This window comes from Astyanax mexicanus, chromosome 21 (assembly GCF_023375975.1).
Source record: "Astyanax mexicanus isolate ESR-SI-001 chromosome 21, AstMex3_surface, whole genome shotgun sequence".
Taxonomy (NCBI): Eukaryota; Metazoa; Chordata; class Actinopteri; order Characiformes; family Acestrorhamphidae; genus Astyanax; species Astyanax mexicanus.
In genome coordinates, this window is record NC_064428.1 from 6,132,280 (window position 1) to 6,155,927 (window position 23,648).

The window sequence follows — 23,648 nt, forward strand, 5'->3', positions numbered from 1 at the left end:
AAGCCAATGGAAAAGAAGCTGCCAATGGCTAAACAAACTAAACTCAGTTATTATACGTTGGTTCAACTCAAAGATCTCAGTTTGTATAGTACAGTTTATGCGCCCACAAATGTTCAACTATCTCAAAATAGTTGGAAAATAGTTTAGAAAAATCCAATTTTATGTAAAACCGACGTATGGATTCACAGTGTATACACTGCCCCGCACCGTGTATTCTGCGTGCGTTTGTGCAAACCGAATGGTGACCCCCCGTTACACCCCTAGTATTTACGCATCTAGTAGTTAAAACCTTCTTTAACATTCTCACAATGATATAACCACCTTTATCTTTATTCTAAGAGTGTGCCGTTCTCTTTATTTCAGTTAAGGCAAAAGCTTGCTTAAATGAATTTGACTCATCTGTGCATGCAAGACTGCGTCCGCTGCGCATCTCAAGCTCACTCGCAATCAATTACACCGCTTAATCGAAATTCAGAACTATATCATAATTAGCATAAACTGGTGATGTGTGCAGTGCACTGCAGTAAGAAATGTCAAATGTCAAACCGTCAAGGAAGTTAAAGAAATTCAATTGGGGCCACTGGGGAAGAGTCTCTTTCCAGTCAAATTAGTATGAGTGGGATAATCCCCAGACTGGAACTGCGCACTGGTCAAGGTCTGGATCATAGAACACAGTCCTGTATCTCTGCGCTGCCTCGGCTCATATTAATGGCAGCAGCTCAGCAGAACAGATTTCCACGAGTCCGCTCTCCGTTCTGGATTTGTTGGCATATGCCTGAAGATCCAGCGCCGGGCAGACTTTCCCATAATTCTCTCGACGCCGTGCAGGAGGCTAAATGAGCCGTTGTGCACATGCTTTGAAACGCTTGCATATTAGAAATACTGCAGCTCTAAAGGCTTTGCATTGCTTATCTCAGACACGAAATGCATCCAATGTACCTCAAGCCTTTTTTGTTATGATTATAAACTCTAAATTCAGTAGGAAAGTACTTACATTTACCTTGATGGCTTTTAGCAGACACTCGTATTTAGAGCAACTTGCAAAAGTAAAAATCAATGTTCCTCACAGTCAGTTTGACTTTTATTTGCTTGCAGACTGTGAGTGTGAACCCAAGATATTTCCTATTTTATCTGCTCAACTTATTCCATTCCATACTCTTCCATTCCTGCATTTGCCTGCAGTCTAAAAAAAGATTGTAACCATGAATTTAGTACAAAAGAAGCATAAACAAAAGGTTGAGGGCCCTTTCTTGCGATGCTAATTGCTATCTTACACCCTAAAAAAAGATGTCAACAGATGTCAACAGTCAGACGTTCATTGCTATCTTGGCAATGCAGGAGCAGCACATGTGCCCAACGCATTTGTACCTCCACTTGTTACACATAAGGACACACAGCAGTGTACAAACCCAACTTTTACAACAATAAACAGAACACAAAGTAAAATAACATTACTGTTCCATTACCTGAACTGCTTGTGCACCTTCACAGTGTGCACAAGAAGGTCAGTGACCTTTTCTAAGAAGTGCAGAAGTGCTGCACTGTTAAAATACCAATCTGCCAAAGTCAGAGCTCACCTGGCTCTTATTTCATGTTGCACCCAAAACACATCCAAACAATTAATTAAGACAATTAATTAACACCTTTTACACATTTCAAGCCATGTAAGCTGTACTTTTACCATCATTACGATAGCAAAGACGCTGACATGCCCTAAAACAAGCTGCACAGTGCACAGCTGATACCTCCTCTATACATGACTAAAACAGGCCCTAAACTCTTCATAGAGTCTTCAAAGAGAACATTTTGACAGGGAATCTCCAGTTTTTTAACAAATGCGTAACAAAGTATTGAAAAAACAATGTACCTCAAAGATAGATTGTGATACATTTACATATTTACCCCACTACAGCCCATAATATCATTAAAACATTCAAGGAATTGTGAGGACTTTTAGTGTGTAAAGAGTTAGACCAGAAGCCTTAGCCTGAGACCAGTGATCTCAGATTCCTCAGACAACGCTGCATCAAGAATCGTTATTCAACAATAACTGATGGACGTGATGGTCTGGAAGTAAGGTGTCTTCAGGTAAATTGCTCGTGTCTTGCTATTTTGGCAACGGAAAACACAGGTGCTCCACTGACTGTTTTAAACCCTGACAACAGTCAACAGTCAGACGTCCATATGTATCTTAGCTGCGCAGGTGCACTGACATAAAAAAAATACAAGTAAAATAACATTGCCGTTCCCATGAAGTTCCTTCTCAGTTTCCTCCACTGAGAAGATAAGAAGCGCTGCACCATTAAAATAGCAATCCACCTGGCTCCTGCAGGGAATGGTAAGTGACATGCTAATTGGTTTATTTCACGTTACGCCCAAAACACACCCATGATTAATTAAGAAAATGAGTCCATGCCTTTTTGCGCATTTTAAGTCGTGCAAGGTGTATTTTCCTGTCGTTATGATAGCAAAGACACACCGACACATCCTAAATCAAGCTGCGCGGTGCACGGCTGATGGCTCATCTATAGATCACTAAAATAGGGCCCTTAGTGTATTTAACCACAGACATCTGGAGATATTTAAATTAAGATGCCTTTGCATGAAGTTAATCTCTGAAAATAAGCACACTGGAACATTATTACTAATAAAGGCAGAGACTGAAACAAAAATCACAGTCATTTAATGCACAGTGTTTATCCCAGTTGCTGCACAGCTTTCTAATGAGCAAACTCTCTAAAATTACATGCTTTGATGAAGAACAAAATCGAATTTAAAAAAATAATATTGCAAGACTATCATGCAGTGACTCATAATGATCTGGTTTCATAGTTTCAGGTAATATTTTTATATAATTCCAGATAACCTTTTTAGTATGTGTTATGAGTCAGTGGTGTTACGGAGTTGTTCATGTTATGGGTCGTTGATGTTACAGAGTTGATCATGTTATGGGTTGGTGGTGTTACTGAGTTGATCATGTTATGGGTCAGTGGTGTTAAGGAGTAGATCATATTATGGGTTAATGGTGTTACGGAGTTGATCATGTTATGGGCTAGTGGTGTAACAGAGTTGATTATGTTGTGGGTATGTGCTACTATGGAGTTGAATATATTCCGGGAGTTGATAACGTTATGGGTCAGGGGTGAAACAGAGTTGATCACGTTATGAGTCGGTGGTGTTTTGGGTAAATGGTGTTGATCATGTTATGGGCCAGTGGTGTTACGAATTTGACAATGTTATGGGTCAGTGGTATTACAGAGTTGATCATGTTATAGGTCAGTGGTGTTACAGAGTTAATCATGTTAAGGGTCAGTGGTGTTACGGAGTTGATCACATTAAATGTCAGTGGTGTTACAGAGTTAAATATTTTAAGAGTCAGTGGTGTTACAGAGTCGATTATGTTATGGGTCAGTGGTGTTACAGAGTTGATTATGTTATGGGTCAGTGGTGTTATGGAGTTGATCATATTAAAGGTCAGTGGTGTTACAGAGTTAAATATGTTAAGAGTCAGTGGTGTTACAGAGTTAACCATGGTATAGGTCAGTTGTGTTACAGAGTTAATCATGTTAAGGGTCAGTGGTGTTACAGAGTTGATCATATTAAAGGTCAGTTGTGTTACAGAGTTAAATATGTTAAGAGTCAGTGGTGTTACAGAGTTGGTCATTTTATAGGTCAGTGGTGTTACAGAGTTGATTATGTTATGGGTCAGTGGTGTTACAGAGTTGATCATGTTAAAGGTCAGTGGTGTTACAGAGTTAATCATGTTAAGGGTCAGTGGTGTTACAGAGTTGGTCATTTTATAGGTCAGTGGTGTTACAGAGTTGATTATGTTATGGGTCAGTGGTGTTACAGAGTTGATCATGTTAAAGGTCAGTGGTGTTACAGAGTTAATCATGTTAAGGGTCAGTGGTGTTACAGAGTTGGTCATTTTATAGGTCAGTGGTGTTACAGAGTTGATTATGTTATGGGTCAGTGGTGTTACAGAGTTAATCATGTTAAGGGTCAGTGGTGTTACGGAGTTGATCACATTAAAGGTCAGTGGTGTTACTGAGTTAAATATGTTAAGAGTCAGTGGTGTTACAGAGTTGATCATATTAAGGGTCAGTGGTGTTACACTGTAAAAAATTATTTTGTAGGGTGGTATATATAACCCATTCACATTGTTTGAAAAATACCCAAATGTATTAGTCAGCAAGAGAAATAAATTACAATGGGTTAATTCTATCTACACTACCCATTTACTAACAGTAACAAATGCTACCTAAAAATATATAGTAACATGTACTCAACAACTATTGGTCCCCATGCACTTATCGAGGGTTTTGAGTGTTGCTGCTCGTCTGTTGTTGAGCTGCTGTTTTGAAGGTAAGACTCTTAGTAAACATGTTGCCGGGTATGAGCGCAAAAGTTGATGTATGTAAGTAACGTTATAAGTTCTGGATCAAGTTTCTGGAGTTCGGGACTGGAAAAATTGGTTGCTTTGCTAACTCTCGCTAATCTAAGCTACATAGCTAGCTAAAATGTTTGACTAGCGAGCTAATTCGGTGTGTGGAAGAGGTTGGGGACTGGTTAAATTGGTTACTTTGCTAACGCTCACTAATCTAGGTTACCCGGTTAGCTAAAATATTCGACTAGCGAGCTAACTCGGTGAGTGGAAGAGGTTGGGACTGGATAAATTGCTTACTGTGCTAACGCTCGCTAATCTAGGTTACCTAGCTAGCTAAAATATTCAACAAGCAAGCTAATTCGGTGTGGGGAACAGGTTGGGGACAGTATAAATTGATTACTGGGCTAACGCTCGCTAATCTAGGTTACCTAGCTAGCTAAAATATTCGACTAGCAAGCTAATTCGGTGTGGGGAACAGGTTGGGGACAGTATAAATTGATTACTGGGCTAACGCTCGCTAATCTAGGTTACCTAGCTAGCTAAAATATTCGACTAGCAAGCTAATTCGGTGTGTGGAACAGGTTGGGGACAGTATAAATTGATTACTTTGCTAACGCTAGGTTATCTAGCTAACGAAAACACTCAACTAGCGCGCCAATTCGGTGTGTGAAAGAGGTTAGGGACTGTATAAATGTGTTAACTTCAATTCAATTCAAATTGGCAAAACCGAACCTACTAGGTTAACCATGGTTATTTAGCTAGCTAAAACATTCGACTGGCTTGCATTTTGTGTATTGGCGAGGGTGATTGCTGAATTAAAAATAGCTGATTTCATTTAGTGTATGGAGGAGGGCGGTGGTTGAATAACTAACCTAGTTAGGTTAACCAAACTAGTTTAGATAATTTATCTAGCGTCACCAAAGACCAAGTATATATTTAAAAATAAAAAAAACATTTATATAATAATAATAATAATCATAATAATAATAATCATAATAATAATCTCTTTTTGTGTTCGAGGCCGTGACTAGAGGAAGGCTGTTGGGGCATGTGTTATTGAGTATATCAGGGTAGGTGTAAATTACTGGAACTTGGTGAAGTTTGCAGAGGCTTTGTAGCTGTGGTTCTTACTCTCGGCTCCCTGTATGTTTTATGTCCGTGTACATTTTGACTGGAACTGAATAGAGAGCTGAAGAAAGGAAAAACGGACCGTTTAAGTATTTCCTTAATTTCAACACACCTGATAATAATCAGCGCTTGGTGTGGTGAAAAAAGGAGAGCAGTGGGAGGAGTGCTGGGACTGAGAAGCACTATATTAAATTTAACTCATCACTGTGGTTATTTCCCTCACGCGGGCTTCACACTTCTCGCAGCGAAATATGTTGCTGACTGGCATAATATAGTCTGGTAAGGCATATTGCTAGCATGTTATTTTAGTTTGTGGTAGAGGTTGGTGACTGGATAAATTAGTTGCTTTGCTAACGCTCGCTAATCTAGGCTACCCGGCTAGCTACAATATTCGACTAGCGAGCTAACTCGGTGTGTTGGAGAGGTTGGGGACTGGATAAATTGCTTACTTTGCTAACGCTCGCTAATCTAGGTTACCCGGCTAGCTAAAATATTCGACTAGCGAGCTAATTCGGTGTGTGGTAGAGGTTGGTGACTGGATAAATCAGTTGCTTTGCTAACTCTCGCTAATCTAGGTTACCTAGCTAGCTAAAATATTCGACTAGCAAGCTAACTCGGTGCGTGAAAGAGGTTGGGGACTGGTTAAATTGCTTACTGTGCTAACGCTCGCTAATCTAGGCTACCCGGCTAGCTAAAATCTTTGACTAGCGAGCTAACTCGGTGTGTGAAAGAGGTTGGGGACTGGATAAATTAGTTGCTTTGCTAACGCTCGCTAATCTAGGTTACCTAGCTAGCTAATATCTTCGACTAGCGAGCTAATTCGGTGTGTGGGAGAGGTTGGGGACTGGTTAAATTGCTTACTTTGCTAACGCTAGGTTACCCAGCTAACTAAAACGCTCAACTAGCACGCCAATTCGGTGTGTGGAAGAGGTTGGGGACTGGATAAATGGTTACTTTTTTAACACTAGGTTAACCTAGGTTACCTAGTTAGCTAAAACATTCGGCTGGCTTGCATTTTGTATATATCATCTTAATGCGACCTGGCCCGCCAGCGGGCCAGAAAAATATCATAATTAATATCTGGCTGTGTTTATGAATGATTATAGGCTCAATATAGACACCCAATATGCCATTTTAAATCTTAGAATCTATGCTTTTTAGTCTAGCCTATTTAGCCTATACAGTTATCCCGCTTTTCCTTTCAGAAAATAAACATTTTAGGGCGAAATATTGATTGTTTATAAAAATGACATAATAAATAATATAATATAATAATAATATAATTTCCATATTTGAGTTTTTCGTACGTCCACATGTGAACCAATACGTACATGTTATACATGATTAAAACCATCTGACTCTCAGGATTACGGGACTGCAACTGTAGGATGTACAGTTCCTGAATTACAGCCGAAAGACAGCCGTAACACTATTTTACCCTAGTTTTTTTCAGGTCTCTTAACACCCGGGGTTACTTCAGGACACGAGCACAAACAAACAGAGCTCCACCAGCCCCTACCTCAGACTCATGGATTCAAAATTGCTCCACCTATATAAGAAGATCCAGAAAAAAACAGTCGCCAGTAATCCCCATTTAGATCCCAACAGTGATTGAAGATATTTAACCCAGAAAGAAATTTTCTATTTTAATCCGCTGCAACACAACTCCCCTTAATATACCCGAATAAAACCAAACCGACATGGAGTGAATGCTTAAAGTCTTGTCTGATCAAATATGTCGGCCAACTCTATCGGCCAATCAGGTGGCGTGTTCTATGGAGAGAGGGAGGTGGGGAGGGGATATTTGCAGAGCCCCCAGTGCATTAATTTATACTGTGGAAGGTGTTTAATACACCTATAATAATTACAACACCAGCTTTTACCTGATTTTCTCACATTACAAATACCTGCTTTCATGCTGAAATACTTTGTTTTATGCCATCAGACTCTTATTTTGTTCCAGAGCTGTATATAGGTAGCGCAAAAAAAAACAAAAAAAAAACATTTATGCTGATGTAAAAGAAACAACATTTGAACAACCTTAATTTACCCTGACTAATGTTACATTGGTTAGTGTTGAAATTCAGAATTAAAATTTATATTTGTGGAGCGTTATTCGTGAGACAATATTATATAAATAAATTAGTAAAGACAAAATGACTTAAAACGTTAAACATTTAAAATGAGATTTAATTAAATAAAGTTATTTTATTAATTAAATATGAAAACGAAGCTTAAATAGTTTTGTTAATAATTTTCTTGTTGATTGAAGTCTTTCCATTTCATTAATTGTTTAACTTGATGTAATTTATTATTAAATTGTGTGTGTATTCAAGATTCAAGATTCAAGATTCAAGATTTTTATTGTCACGTCACAGAGTACAGGTGTACATGTGAGTGAAAAACTTGGGTGCAGATTCCCACCAATGCGCAAATAATAATATTTACAAGAGAGTAATAAAAATATAAAATATATAAAAATAGGACATACAGATAACTTACAGTATAAACACTATTTACAATACACTTAATTACAATAAACATGATAACTTACACTATAGACAAATATTGCACAGAACAGATATGCACAGATGTAGATATGCGGATAGTGTGGAAGTAGTCAGTATGTGACAGTATAGCTATGAGTAAGTGCAGGTAAGGAATGAGTTGAGTGGGGAGTGCAGGGGGCAGAATGCTGTATAATATGGGAAAGTCTGATAGATGCAGTGTAAAGTAAAGTGCAGGGTGCAGAGTTTGTATGGGTGTCAGTGGGGTGGGTTGGGCAGAACACCGTTCTACTGGCTATTCCACAGCCTGGTTGCTTGGGGGAAGAAGCTGTCTCGGAACCGGCTGGTTCTGGTCTTCAAGCTTCTGAGCCTCCTTCCACTCGGCAGCTGTGAGAACAGGGAATGGCTTGGATGGAACGGGTCCTTCATGATCTTTTTGGATTTCCTCAGGCAGCGGTTGGTGTATAAATCCAAAAGGTTTGGGAGCTCAACCCCAGTGATGTACTGCGCTGTGCGCACAACCCTCTGCAGGGATTTCCGCTCCAGAGCAGTACAGTTCCCATACCAGGTGGTGATGCTGCCCGTCAGAATGCTTTCCACAGTGCAGGTGTAGAAAGTCCTGAGGATGCTGGGGTTCAGACCAAACCTCCTCAGCCGTCTGAGGAAGTACAGGCGTTGTTGTGCCTTCTTCACCACCCGTGTGGTGTGTTCTGTCCATGTCAGATCCTCGCTGATGTGAACACCCAGAAACTTGAAGCTGCTGACCCTCTCCACCGCAGTCCCGTTGATGGAGATCGACGAGTATGCTTTCTCCTGCTTCCTGAAGTCCACGATCAGCTCCTTGGTCTTGCTGACGTTTAGAGAGAGGTTATTCTCCTGGCACCAGTTTTCCAGGATGTTAACCTCCTCTCTGTAGGCCGATTCGTCGTTGTTTGAGATCAGGCCAACAATTGTTGTGTCGTCAGCAAATTTGATGATGACATTGGAGCTGTGTCTGGCTGTGCAGTCGTGGGTGTACAGGGAGTACAGGAGCGGGCTGAGCACACAGCCCTGAGGGGCTGCGATGTTGAGGGTCAGTGAGGAGGATGTGATGTTGCCCATCCTCACCACCTGCTGTCGGTCTGACAGGAAGTTCAGGATCCAGCTGCACAGTGTGCTGTTCAGACCCAGATCCCGGAGCTTGACGTCGAGCCTCGAGGGAACGATGGTGTTGAATGCTGAACTGTAGTCCACAAACAGCATTCTCACATACGTGTCCTTCTTGTCCAGGTGAGAGAGGGCAGTGTGCAGGGTCAGGGCGATCGCATCGTCAGTGGATCTGTTCTGCCTGTATGCAAACTGCAGTGGGTCCAGGGTGGCAGGCAGTGAGGAACAGATGATATCCCTAACCAGCCTCTCAAAGCATTTGCTTATGATGGAGGTTAGGGCAACAGGTCGCCAGTCATTCAGACAGGTGGTGTGGGCAGTCTTTGGAACTGGCACAATGGTGGCCAGTTTAAAGCAAGCTGGCACAACAGAGAGAGAGAGTGATGTATTATAAATGTCCGTGTAGACTGCTGCCAGTTCTCTATAGCAGGCTTTAAGCACTCTCCCGGGAATGCCATCCGGACCAGCTGACTTGCGTGGATTTATCCGCTGAAAAGCTCTGCGCACATCAGCTTCAGAGACGGAGGGTGGGATGGGATCAGCGGTGGGCGGGGCGCACTCTGGGAGCGCAGCGGTGGGCGGGGCGCACTCTGGGAGCACAGCGTGATCTGCCTCGAATCGAGTGTAGAAGCGGTTCAGCTCCTCTGGCAGCTCAGCGTTGGTGCTGGTCAGAGTGTGAGAGCTTCTCTTGTAGTCAGTGATAATGTTCAGACCCTGCCAAAAGCTCTGGGTGTTGGCTGTGTTGAACTGTGCTTCCATTTATGTATATATTAGTATGTATCTACAAATATATGTAAAATTAATTAATTTATACACTTTGATTAATTAATATGCCATATTGTGTATTTCAGCATGAAAGCAGGTATTTGTAATGTGTAACAGCATCCTGTTACATAAAAACATCTCTGCTGTTTGTAACACACCAAAATCGGGTATAAATTGGAGGACTTGTAATTATTATAGATATGTTAAACACTTTCCTCAGTGTAAATTAATGCACTGGGGGAGCACGGTTGCCTCCTCCAATATGGCGGCCACGCTGAAATGCCAGCTCCAATAATATGTATAAGATGTCTATGGAGACTCTCCCTAAGCAGAGAAATCTGCACAATATCTTTCCCTCAGGAGTGGAACATACAGAAACATCATCTTTACTGTAAAATAAGTTTTAAAATGGTAGTCTTTATTCTTATAAAGTTTTTAGTCCTTTGGAGAAAAAAGGACTATAGCAGGAGCAGATCACTATAATATCTGACCAGTGAAAGGGAGCAGTTTATAATGTTACATGTTGAATGGAAACATCTTATAGCAAAATAAAGAGCTGCAAAAACACTTCATCCATTTAAATATTTCATTTCATGGATCTGAAAATATTAAAAGCGCCTATATGTTTGTTTTTTTACTATATTTTGATCATTACATGTTCAATTGAATAATTTTAAGTGTTTTAAATTATAAGTAAAACTAATTCATTGAATTGCCTTTGACTTATTTAATATTAGAGTGAAAATAGTTAAAATTTGAGTATTTATTTTTCAGGAGGAAATTGTTAAAATTAGGCTTGGAGCTTAAGAGTAGGATGATGATGATGATGATAATAATAATAAAAATAAAAATACTGGTAATTTTGGCGTGATGGTTACACAGTCTGATAAAATAATTAAACTAATATTTTTTTTAACTCTTGTCTGTCTGCAGATCTTGGTCTCTGTGTGAACTCTACAAATCTTGGACTGTCTGCAAGTGCTGGACTCCTGTGGGCCTTGGGTATGCCAGATAAAAAAAAAAGAGATATATGAACTAAAAATGTCTGAAAACTTTTAGAAGAGGGTGCCTGACTGAACTTAACACTGAATAAAGACCCTCAATGGATTATAATGGGGGTGCTGCCTTGTTGCAGATGATTTGGCTGTGCAAAATATGCAATTTCACAACCTTAAAAAGATTGGATCTACTGAAACACTACAGATTACAACATGGGCTTTTTTGTCGAAACCAGTCTATACCCTGTCTCTATTCTGATTGCCCATGCACATTTAGGACATGGGGTGCATTACGTACACATTTGTCCAGGGATCACCCACAGACCACTAAACCAAGCCAGTTCCTTTCTTTCACATGCCTAGTGTGTAATTCATGTTATTTCCACACAGAAAGACAATATTTTGAGCACCTTGGTCGACACCTAAAAAAATTTGAAACCGTGCCTTGTGTTTTTAAAGACTGTGATTACAAAACAAATATATACACAACATTCCACAGTCACAAGAGCAGAAAACACAATCCCTATTCAGTGGATGATTTTAAGACCTCTGTTCTTCATGAGAACCTTAGCCAAGTGCTTGGAAGTGAATTTTCTGAAAGTGAAAACTACTGTGACTCTGTTCTTGAGGTGGATGAAGACTTGAACAAAACTATTATTAAGAGACTGGGTTTATTTCTTCTTAAACTGGAATGCATTTTCAATGTATCTAATACATGCATTGATGAACTAGTAGAAGAGCTTCATTTTCTTACATTTGCTTCTGGCCCAGTTATAAAGGAGATTATACTGAGCACCTTCATGAAGCATGGCTGTTCTTTTGAAGATTCTGTGATCTCAGACTTGGTGAACGATCTTTGCCAGCTAAACCCTTTCTGTGCTGCTTTAGGGGTGGATGGGCCTTTAAGCACACACTACAGAAGAGACCAATTTATAAAAGAGCACCTCTCACTGACTGAGCCAGTTGAGTACATACTTGATGGTAGTGAGAAAAAAACCTTCCAGTACGTACCAATTCTCCCATTATTGTCTCAACTTCTGAGCAACAGGCACATTGCGGACACAATATTACAGCAAAGAGAGCCATTAGATATTTTCTCTGGATACAAATCATTGCATGATGGATCATTCTTCAAACAAAACAGCTTCTTTTGTGGACACGAATTTAAACTCCCGCTTGTTCTTTACATAGATGATTTCGAAGTGTGCAACCCACTGGGGACCTCCCGCAAGAAACATAAAGTCACTGCTGTGTACTGGGTGTTTGCAGACATCCCAGCTACCTTGCGATCCACTCTGACTTCCATCTACCTAGCCATTCTGTGTAAGGCAGCTGATGTCAATCAATATGGTTACCCAAAAGTGTTGGAGCCACTGCTTAGAGATTTGAAATCCTTGGAAGATGATGGCATTTTTGTGCCAAGCTTAGGCAAAGTGGTCAAGGGAACTGTATTTGCTGTAGCTGCTTATAATCTTGCAGCTCACTCTGTAGGTGGGTTTGTTTCTTCCTCCTTCTTTTGCCGCTTTTGCCTTGCAGAACGTTCACGTATCCAGGCCCATGAAGTAGGACCAGGAACTTTTCCCCCACGGACTAAGTCCAATTATGCCTTGCATGTCATTGAAGCAATATCTGACACTACTGGAGCTCATCACTGTGGAGTAAAAAGACAGTGTCCCATCTCTGACAAACTGACTTACTTTCATGCCACTTCAGGTTACCCCCCTGATGTCCTGCATGATTTGCTTGAAGGGATTGTACCGTTTGAATTAGCACTCTGTCTGAATGTGTTCATCAAGGAGAAATACTTTTCTCTTCAGGAGCTCAACTGTTCCATCTGTCAGTTTCCTTACAAGTGGAATGACAAAACAAACTGTCCACAAGCCATCCCCCTGACTTTTGCATCACGTAAAAGTGTAGGAGGCAATGCACATGAAAACTGGTGCTTGTTGCGGATGCTACCTTTTATGATTGGTGATCAAATACCAGAGAATAATGCAGTTTGGCAGGTTTTGATGTGCTTGAAAGATGTTGTTGAGCTTGTCATGGCTCCTGTCCACACAGATGAGACACTAGGATACATGGAAAGCAAGATTAGTGAACACAGGTACAGGTTTTTGGATGTGTTCCCAGAGGAGACTCTGAAACCAAAGCATCACTTCGTAGAACACTATCCTGAGCTTACAACTGCTTTTGGACCTCTTGTGGCTCTCTGGACCATGCGCTTCGAAGCCAAGCATAAATTCTTCAAAAGAATTGTGAGGCAGACTGGCTCGTTCAGAAACATTCTCAGGACAATGGCAAGAAAACACCAATCAATGATTGCATATCACATTCATGATGCTGATGTTCAGCGGCCGATGCCATCAGTGTCCAAAGTGACACAAGTTGCAGTGGAGGTACTAAAAGACAGCATTAGGGAGTCATTTGCAAGGAAGTTTCCCAGAGCTGAGATTGTGAACATGACTGACAAGGTCACCATGTTAGGCACTTCATATTGTGTTGGGATGTTGTTGCCTTTTGGATCGACAGGAGGGTTGCCTGACTTTGGAGAAATACTCCAAATAATCATTCTGCATGAAAGCCCTGTTTTTGTTCTAAAGTTGCTAGGTGGGTGGTACCATGAGCACCTGAGGAGCTTCAAAGTAGAGCCTATAGGAGAAATTGAAGTTGTTGTGCATTCGGAGTTGAAAGATGCTTACCCCTTGGCCGCATATAATACAGCAGATGGTCGTATGGTGTCCCTGAAACACTTCATTTGCATATCAGAGTATGTATTACTTGTCATTTTTAAATATTTATTGTCTCTAACTTGCTTTCTAATCAAGTTGCACAGGTATCTAATCTGAATGGCACTGAGCATGACATTAAGCATGGATGTCTGGGGTGTCCCAGAACACATTTATGCTGCCATATTCACAGTTAAAAATGTTCAAAACAATGACTTTACTGACCATGTGGTAGCATGTTGTAGTTATATAATTGCAGACTATAGTACTTCAGTGAAGGCTATGTAAGGGAGCAGCTGTTACCTCAGGTTTCAAAACAGTAGTATTTAGACTGATCCACTTGTACTAGCACAACACGCATTAACGCACCACCACCATGTCAGTGTTATTGAATTGCTGAGATATGATGGACTACAGTCTGTATTTATAGAACTAAAAAATACTGTAGGGATTGCATTAAGCATTCTAAAAAGACTGAGTTTCAGTCTTGATATCCCCATGTTTTAGTAGATGTTGTATCATCACCATTAGTGGTTGCTTAGGTAATCAGTGGTGCTGAAAATGTCCTGGGACCTTCCAGACACCATATTTTAAAAATTAATATATTTGGAATGGTAGCAGATGCACATTAATGCCATTTATTTTGTCATCTCCGCACTGACACACGTCTTGTTTAAATTTGAAATAAAACGTTTTTAGGACTGCTGCTTTAAAAAAAAAACTTTCTCTTTCCTCCCTGCAGGTAAAGACAACACGTGCCTCAAACAACAATGTCAGTCCAGTTACGAGTCATCATTGAAGAACATGACATCCGAAAATTAGTGCTTCCCTCAGGGGTTCCTAATACAGTTGAAGAGCTTGTTTCAGTAATTGTTGAAACATTCCAATTACATGGGGAGTTTGGACTACTGTACGAAGACACAGATTTTGGGAAACAATTTTTCAGTGTCACCTCAACTGCCGAACTGACAGACAAGGCCACTGTGAAAATAATAAGAAAAGAGCCTACAGTTGTTCTTGACTTGCACCCATTAGACGAATCAGGACTGTCCTCTACAATAAGTTCAGTAGACACCACAGATGAAAGTGAAATATACACATCTACTGTGGATTATAATGATGATCATGCATCAATCAACTCACAAGACACTGTTCTTCCTGTGTCATGCCGCACTGCTCCATGGCCGATGCCATTTCAACTACCAGAGTTTTCACGCGACATTGAGCTTATCCTTGCAGAGGCAAACAAGTCATTTCTTGCTTCTGGAACACACTTCAGAGATGCAAGTGTTAAATCAGCTATAATGCAAGACCTTGCCAAAGCCATATTTTCTTACACTGCCTACCCTTCAAGTCTTCAAGTAGCTTCTGTAGCTGAAGCCCTTGTTGAGAAGTTTCCATGCCTTAAGGAGCCTGGGTCCTTTTCAGCCATGTATGGCTGGCAGCAACGCCTCAAGTACAAGATGCACAATTATCGTGCGAAGCTGAAATCGCGAAAATATGCGTATCCTGAAATTGAAGTAAATATGTTAAAGAGGAAGTTACCGAACGACACAACCCCAGCCAAAAATGTGAAAAGGCCAAAGAAAGCAGAAGTGAATTATCTTCCTCCACATCCTGTTGGAGAAAATCAGGACACATTGGAGATGGAGAGGCTTGAGTTAGTTGAAGAAATAAAGAAGAAGAACAATGCAAAGATAATCAGGGAAAAAATGTCCAAAACGTTTTCAAGTCGAAGAGTGGAAGTGGTAACCCTCAGCCCAGCTGTTAGTGTCTTCAAGGAGAGGTGGCCAGCACTATTCAGTGAAGTTCAAGTAAGCTTTTTTTTTTTTTTTTTTTATTACTGTATGTTGTGTTGCTGTACATTTTAATTGTGACATACTGAAATGACTGCAGATGAAAGTAAGATGTAATCCATCTCTGGTTTTAAAACAATTGTGGTTAAAACTGTACTGGTGTGAACAACTTCAGTCTGGTAGTCAGTTGTACCTACTCAAAACTCTTGCTTGTACTTACTGCATTTGGCTGGTCTGTTGAATCTATTTAAGTAGAGAAACTTCTATGCTGTGCTGAAAATTGGCCCTCCAGCAATGAAGTTGTTAATCCCTGCTGTACACTTACCTACTAACTTTTAGAGCATAAAAAATGCTTTTAGGAAATAATGACATTTTCTGATAGTTGTATTCATGTCTCTGAACACTTTCTCTAGGTTAAAGAGGAGTTCCGGCGCATTACAACAGTTGCCCTGGAAGAGATGTTCATGCTGAAGCTGGACTGGTACACACCACGGCTTTTACAGCTGTTGCGTGCCAAAGGGGGAGCTGCTGGTGCTAGGATGCATCCACTTCTGAACACTGTAAATGAGGTGTGTATGGGTTTGTTTGTTTTTCTCAAAAAAAATCTTTTATATACTTTTTTTTTTTTAAAGGTGCAAAAATGTGCAAATCATTTATTTTCAGTCTCAAAGTATTGAGGAAAAAAGAGATTCGGTTGTCTGTTGCCTCATTGAGTACCTTGGGGAACACCAAGAAGACCTCTTCCAAGACTGTCAGGTATGTTAGTGATTGATCAACTTAAAAGAGAACTCTGGTGTAAAATGGACTTTTGGTGTAGTAAAACATGTTAAAATACCTGTAATGAATAGCCTTCCTACTACAATTTAGTATTGTTTGTCCAAGCAGACTTTACAATTGGTGAAACGGGGCATACTCTTGCCCATGCAGATAATTCGCTTTTTAAACCTTTATCCAGTCTCAAAGTAGCTCCACACCTCATTGGTAGAATCCAGAGAGCCCTGGTATTTAAATGAGGAATTAAGAACTTTGCACAAGAAGCTTATTAAAACCTTTATTTACAATCTCCTATGCTGACTCTCTGGACGCCGCCATCTTAATGTAAAGAAGCGATCAGTAGAGTGATGCGCATGTAACTTGGCAGATTTTCTAGCAGGAGCTTTATTACCTGCGCGTCACTGTACTGATTGCATCTTTGCTTTATGATGGAGGCACCCAGAGATTCAGCATACGTGACTGGATGTATATAAAAAAAAGATTTTTAATAAACTTCTTGTGCATATTTAAAGTTCTTACTGCCTCGTTTTAAATGCCAGGGCTCTTCGGATTCTACCAATGAGGAGTGGAGCTACTTTGAGCCATGATAATGGATGGGGATTTTTTTTTTTTTTTTTTTTTTTATAAATCCAGTTTCACCCATTGTCTGTTTGGACAAACTGTACAAAAGAGCTGGAATTCGGAAAGCTGTGGGAGAACTGAGGTGGGATATTCATCAAAGGCTTTTACCAAAAGTCCATTTTACACCGGAGTTCTCTTTTAAGGTAGACACAGGGTTGCCCTGATATAATTTTCATTCTTGATGCCCATCACAGAACTGTTTTAGGCAGTTGGTTTACCCAACCTGCAGTGTATTACGGTACACATTGCGTTCCTTTTAAATATTGGTTTGTTCTTTATAATATTGTTTAAAAACACATTTGGGTTACATTACATTAGGTGGGTTACATTATACAGATAGGGCATGATTACTGAAATCTGAATGCTTCACGCTTGTATAGAGGTGTTCTAGTAGCAGATCTGTAATGAGTTTGAGTGACACATTTTTGTTTGTACTGATGTGCTGATTAATGCAAAAGGGTTTGTCATTGGATTGTAAATGATTTATTGTTAATATGATAATCAATTGCATTTTTTTTCTTCTTCTTTTATCATGGAGAACGGACATGAAGACTACACAGATCAAACCATGAAGGTGCTCGTGACTCATAGTGCCATCGCTGAAGATGACCCAGTAGATGTGTCTATTGTCATAGAGGGCATCCAAGTGCTGAAAGGGTGTGGAAACAAGACCAAGGCATGTATGCTGTTGATGGGCTTGATCTATGCCCTTAACCTTCAGTATCCAAAGAAGCTCAAGTACACTTTCGAAGTTTTCCAGAAAATCTTTTTGGAGCTTGACGGAGCAAAACTCCAAAAGAGGGTCCACAGCCTCAGAAGTAAGCTATTGGAATAAACTGTTTTACCCACATTGAGACACAGACTGTTTACCTTTATACTCTTTTTTCTCTTTTAATAATGTTATATGTTTGAATGAGCTCTGATGTTATGACCTGTTAAAAGGGTTGTTAAATGTTTTAAAAACTTTGCATGTTTTATGCCTCATTTTCCTTACATTTAATGTTCTTTTATACGTAAATAAGAAAATAGACAGAGGAAATATGTGATTGAAACAATCAATTCTTGATACATCTAAAAATAGTTGTTGAATATCCTCTTGAAATACATTATATACAGGGCCATCTAAAAAAATAATAATATCTTTAAAAAGTTATTTTATTTCAGTAATTCAGTTCAAAATGTGAAACTAATATTATATAGATGTATTAAACACAGTGATCTATTTTAAGTGTTTATTTATTATTGATGATTATGGTGTACAGCCAATAAAACCCAAAAATCAGTGTATCAAAAAATTTAGAATATTATATAAGACCAATTAATACTTTCTGCAGTGTGGGCAGTGTGCAAAGTCCTGCTGGAAAATAAAATCTGCATCTCCATAAGTTGTCAGCAGAGGGAAGTGCTGTAAGATTTAGCGGGAAAACTGCACTGACTTTAGACTTGATAATAAAACACAGTGGATCAACACCAGCAGATGACATGTCTCTCCAAACCATCACTGATCATCAGTAAATTTGACATTTTATTTAAAGTAAATCAAGGGAGCAGAGTCTGGAGGAAGAGTGGAGAGACACACAGTCCAAACTGCTCGAGGTCTAGTGTGAAATTTACTGATCAGTGATGGTTTGTTGGGAGAGACATGTCATCTGCTGGTGTTGGTCCACTGTGTTTTATTATCAAGTCTAAAGTCAGTGCAGTTTTGTTTTCCAACAAAATCTTACAGCACTTCATGCTTCCCTCTGCTGACAACTTTTATAGAGATGCAGATTTCATTTTCCAGCAGGACTTGGCACACTGCCCACACTGCCAAAAGTACCATTTGGTCTTATATAATATAGTCTAATTTTCAATTAACAATAAAAGAAATAAATGCTTAAAATAGATCAGTGTTTTAATATATCTATATAATTAGTTTAACATTTTTAACAGAATTGCTGAAATAAAGTAACTTTTCAAAGATTTTTTTTTTTTTTAGATGGCCCTGTAGGAGTTGAAATTAAATTCAGTGTGCATGTACAAATTAAGCCAGAACGAATATTTTCATGTGGAAATAAGGGACAGAGAAGAAGCTTTCCTTCTTGGTACTACAAAAGCCTCTGGATCACAAGCACAAAGCTGAGCGTTTATTTTAACTGCAATTAAATTCTCATAGGTCATTGTTCTTGATGTTAAAGACAACCATCCCATATTTACTCATTTAAATGTTTAATGACACTAGGACTGAACTGTTTTACCCACATTAAGCCACAGACTGTTTAATGTTTTTTTTTTTTTAATAACCTGCATTGTTCATGTTATATGTTTGAGATCTGTTGTGACCTGTTATTGTGGTTGTTAAATGTTTTACGAACTTTAAAAACTGAATATATTTTATACCAAATTTTATTTACAATTGATGTGCTTTTATGTATTTCACATATCTCAAGTATCCTGTACATTCAGTTGTACAAAAATGTGTTTATGCTGGTCATGGTTTTGATGAAATGGCTGGTCCCTATACATTGCAAATGGGCACAAGTTGAAAAATGGCAAAAGTAATTTATATGTGCAATCTCAAATACCCCAAGTGTTCTAACTTGTGTATGTTTTTTTTTTTTGATGCACAGTTAAATAAAAAAAAAGTTTTCCTCATAATTGTCTGCCCATTTATTTTAGGTAAATTTAACCTTATCTGAATAAGTAGCGCTTAGCTAGTCAGATTAAAATATGATAGATAATATGTAACTAATAAATATGAGGTAGAAAAAGAAATAACAATCAGGTTAATATTACTCAGTTTTTTGAAGTAAATAGTATTGATAAATGTTGGGTAGGTTTTACCTTATTTCTTTTAGTGTGTCACAACTAATACGTTTAGGTAATTATTACTCAATATATGGGGTGAAATCTAACCAAACAAACTGAGTGCAAATTGTTACCTCACATTTATTGAGTAGATTCTATAGGTTGTTTTTTACAGTGTACAGAGTTAAATATGTTAAGGGTCAGTGGTGTTACGAAGTTGATCACATTAAGGGTCAGTGGTGTTACGGAGTTGATCATATTAAGGGTCTGTGGTGTTACGGAGTTTATCATATTAAGGGTCAGTGATGTTACGGTGTTGATCATTTTAAGGGTCAGTGGTGTTACAGAGTTGAATATGTTAAGGGTCAGTGGTCAGACTGTTTTATTGTGGAGTGTTTTTAAGCTTGAAGAAGCAGCAGCATGGTGTGGAGTGTTTTTAAGCTTGAAGAAGCAGCAGCATGGTGTGGAGTGTTTTGTGTCAGTAGTGTAACAGAGTGGAGTGTGAGTAAAATCTTATTTTAATCAAAGGACTTTATGGGAAGGTAGTTAGCATGATTCTATTTGCCTTAAACAGAGCCTAAAACAGTATTATATATATGTATATGTATTTTAAATATAGATAATAAATTGATACACTTTTATAATGCATATAATATTTTATTGAAAACATCACAATATCTTGTTTGGCAGATAGTAAACAGCCAGAGCTCGGCCTGGTTCACCTCTTCACTTCTGTTTACATTAAATGTTTCAGTCCGCCCACAGACCAGGTGAAAATTGAACTTGCCAGCAGGGCCCTGCAAGTTGGGAGAAGCACAGTGTTGCATTTTAAAGAAAAGACTGGTTTCCAGAAACACGGACAGAAAACAAAGACAGGAGAGACAGAAAAGAACGACAGAAAAGAACGACAGAAAAGAACAATAGCACATCTCCCAGTGTTTTATAAAGAAATGTGGGGGAGGTTTGAGAGTGGTGAAAATGAACCTGTTAGATTAGTCCAGAGTGAAATAAGCTAATAATACTTATTTTAGGCAGCAAATTCTGTGCATGTCATGTCTATTATTAGCAGAGGTGGAAGAAGTACTGAGTAATTGTAATTAAGTAAAAGTACCTTTACTTAGCTAAAATTCTACTCAAGTAAAAGTAAAAGTACCCATCTAAAAATCCAATTGAGTTAAAGTAAAAGTACCCATCTAAAAATCCAATTGAGTTAAAGTAAAAAAAAAGTACTCAATTTAAAATGTACTTTGAGTAAAAGTTACATAGTTAATTTTAAATATGTGATGTAAAAAAGTACAAAAAAACATAAATTAAATTGTTTTTAATGAACTATTATTCCACATATTAATTTGGACCTTTCAGGCAGTATTTGTTCAGACCTCCCCATAAAACATTTTCAAGAACTAGTGGTATAGGTTTCTATGATCTTTCTTTACTGTTTAAAAGTTATGGTCATTTAGGCGACTATAAACCGTATTTTATAGGTTTACACTTCAATAATTTTTAACTTGCCATTACTATGCTTTAACTGCCATTTACATGTTTTTTTTACATTCAAGCTGATTGTTTCACGTAAAAAATATTAACACCACATGCTTTCGCGGGTTTGATGTGGAAGTTTTGAAAGCAGCTCTGTCCTGCGGGGCACTTTTTTTTTTTTACTCAGTAACGGGGAGTTTTCTAATGTAGCAAAGTAAATTACTTGTGTCAAAATGTACTTGAGTAAAAGTAAAATTACCTATTTTGAAAACTACTTTAAAAATTACAAATTACTCATAAAATCTACTCAATTACAGTAACGTGAGTAATTCATTACTTTCCACCTCTGATTATTAGACACTACAAAAATGATTATTCATATTTATAAAAGTATGTTTAAACAAATAACACAATATAAAAATATATATAAGCTATTATAATATTTAAATTATATTTAGTATATTTATATTTATATATAAAATTAAATGCATAACAATGTATGTTGGTTTTGTTACAAGGACAGAGCGCCATCTACTGTACCTATCCAGAGAGAGCATGACCAATTGTGCTCTCTCGGACTCCGGCTGCTGAAGGTGTAACAGCATATCCTGGGATTTGAGCGTGCCATCCTCAGGCCATAGTGTCAAAAACAACAAACAAATTCAAAAGATTTAAAAAATACAGTACTAGTCAAATACTGTATTTGAACTCACCTTAAATTGAGTGTTCTTATATATATATATATATATTTTTTAAGTTCTACATTGTAGATTAATACCGAAGTCATGGAAACTTTGAAGAAAAACAAATAGGATTATTTAGTAAACAAAAAATGTTAATATTTCATGTGAATTCATGCTTTTAATCCTAGAAAAACGCTCTTATTTACCTTTTCAAAAGGCCATTTTAAATGCTTATTTATCGCAGACTCAGCTCACGGGTGGGGGCGGGGCTGGTGATGTCACCAGAATCGCAGAAAACTAAAATAATGTGATGTAAAGTTATTTTTTTCCAATATGTGCAGCCCTAGTTTGAGAGCATCAGTTGTAAAGTTGTGAAGAAATAGAGTTGGAGTAAAATGAATTGACAAAAAGGAAAAAAAAGAAAGAAAGAAAAGAAAGTCAATCAATACAAAAAAAAATCAAGAACTTTTAGAAAGGAATTTCAAGAATGTATCCTCAACTGCAGTCACAATGGCCATTAAACATGTTCTGATGAAACGACTCTCATCAGGACCACCCCAGGAAAGGAAAAGTAAGGGAGCAGAATTGGCCCTGCTCCCTCTGGGTGGGTAGATGGCGCTCTCTCCCCACATCACTCCTAGTGTGATGTCCACAGCACAGGGCGTCTGTGAGCTGATGTATCAGAACTGAGTCGCTGCGCTTTCCTCCGAGCGTTAGCGCTGTGATGATACTTGTCAATGCTACAGCATCAGCAGCAGCTCGAAAAGAAGGGGTGTCTGACTTCACATGTATCAGAGGAAGCATGTGCTAGTCTTTACCCTCCTGGTGTGTTGGGGCATCACTAGTGATAGGCCTAATGAGTGGGTTGGGTAATTGGCCGTGTAAATTGGGGAGAAAATAGAAAAAAATATGACCCTTATTCACCCTCTACAGTAAGACCAGAGTCCCAATCTTTTCATAGGTTTAGACCAGAACATTTATACTTGTTGATAAGTTATATAACACAGTGCGCTAATACGTATTTAGCTGGGAACAGCTATGAAATGAATCATCGCGAGACGTACCATCCTTCTTTTTTGTCGTTCTTTTCTGTCGTTCTTTTCTGTCTCTCCTGTCTTTGTTTTCTGTCCGTGTTTCTGGAAACCAGTCTTTTCTTTAAAATGCAACACTGTGCTTCTCCCAACTTGCAGGGCCCTGCTGGCAAGTTCAATTTTCACCTGGTCTGTGGGCGGACTGAAACATTTAATGTAAACAGAAGTGAAGAGGTGAACCAGGCCGAGCTCTGGCTGTTTACTTTCTGTTTAACATGTTTTGAGTTTTTTGTATATAAAATATTATATAAATGAAGAACACGATTACACCACTGACCCATAATACACTCATCTCCATCACAGCACTGGACTGTTACATTGCTGATCTGTAGCACAATTTACACTGTTGCACCAATTACCTGTAACACCCTCAACACTGTAGCGCTACTTACGGGTAACCCACTGCACACTGTTACACTACTGACCCATACCACACTCCACACTGTTATAACACTCACCTGTAACCCCCCTCCACACTGTTACACCACTGACCCATACTGCACTCCACACTGTTACACCACTCATCTGTAACACCCTCTACACTGTTACATCAATGGCCCATACTCCACTCCACACTGTTACACTACTTATGTGTAACATGCTCCACACTGTTACACTACTTACGCATTACACACTCTACTCTGTTACACTACTTATGTGTAACACGCTCCACACTGTTACACTACTTACGTGTAATACACTCCACTCTGTTACACGACTTATGTGTAACACTCCACTCTGTTACACTACTTATGTGTAA

At 38.8% G+C, this 23,648-nt stretch overlaps 1 protein-coding gene across 5 annotated transcripts; it reads left to right on the plus strand.

The window, feature by feature from the left end:
* The first annotated feature begins 4,150 nt into the window (after window positions 1-4,150).
* Window positions 4,151-19,485, plus strand: LOC125785568 (uncharacterized). 5 transcript variants are annotated; one of them, XM_049469272.1, is made up of 7 exons: window positions 4,151-4,365; window positions 10,867-10,935; window positions 13,532-13,698; window positions 14,400-15,471; window positions 15,867-16,022; window positions 16,117-16,209; window positions 17,387-19,485. In XM_049469272.1, exons 4-7 carry the CDS (start codon window positions 14,428-14,430, stop codon window positions 17,681-17,683), a joined length of 1,590 nt encoding a protein of 529 aa, XP_049325229.1. In that variant the 5' UTR covers window positions 4,151-4,365; window positions 10,867-10,935; window positions 13,532-13,698; window positions 14,400-14,427; the 3' UTR covers window positions 17,684-19,485. The 5 variants fall into 5 exon arrangements, with proteins under 5 accessions (XP_049325229.1, XP_049325232.1, XP_049325230.1 ...); XM_049469273.1 differs by lacking the exon at window positions 4,151-4,365 and adding an exon at window positions 5,673-5,794; XM_049469275.1 differs by lacking the exon at window positions 13,532-13,698.
* The last annotated feature ends 4,163 nt before the right edge of the window (window positions 19,486-23,648 follow it).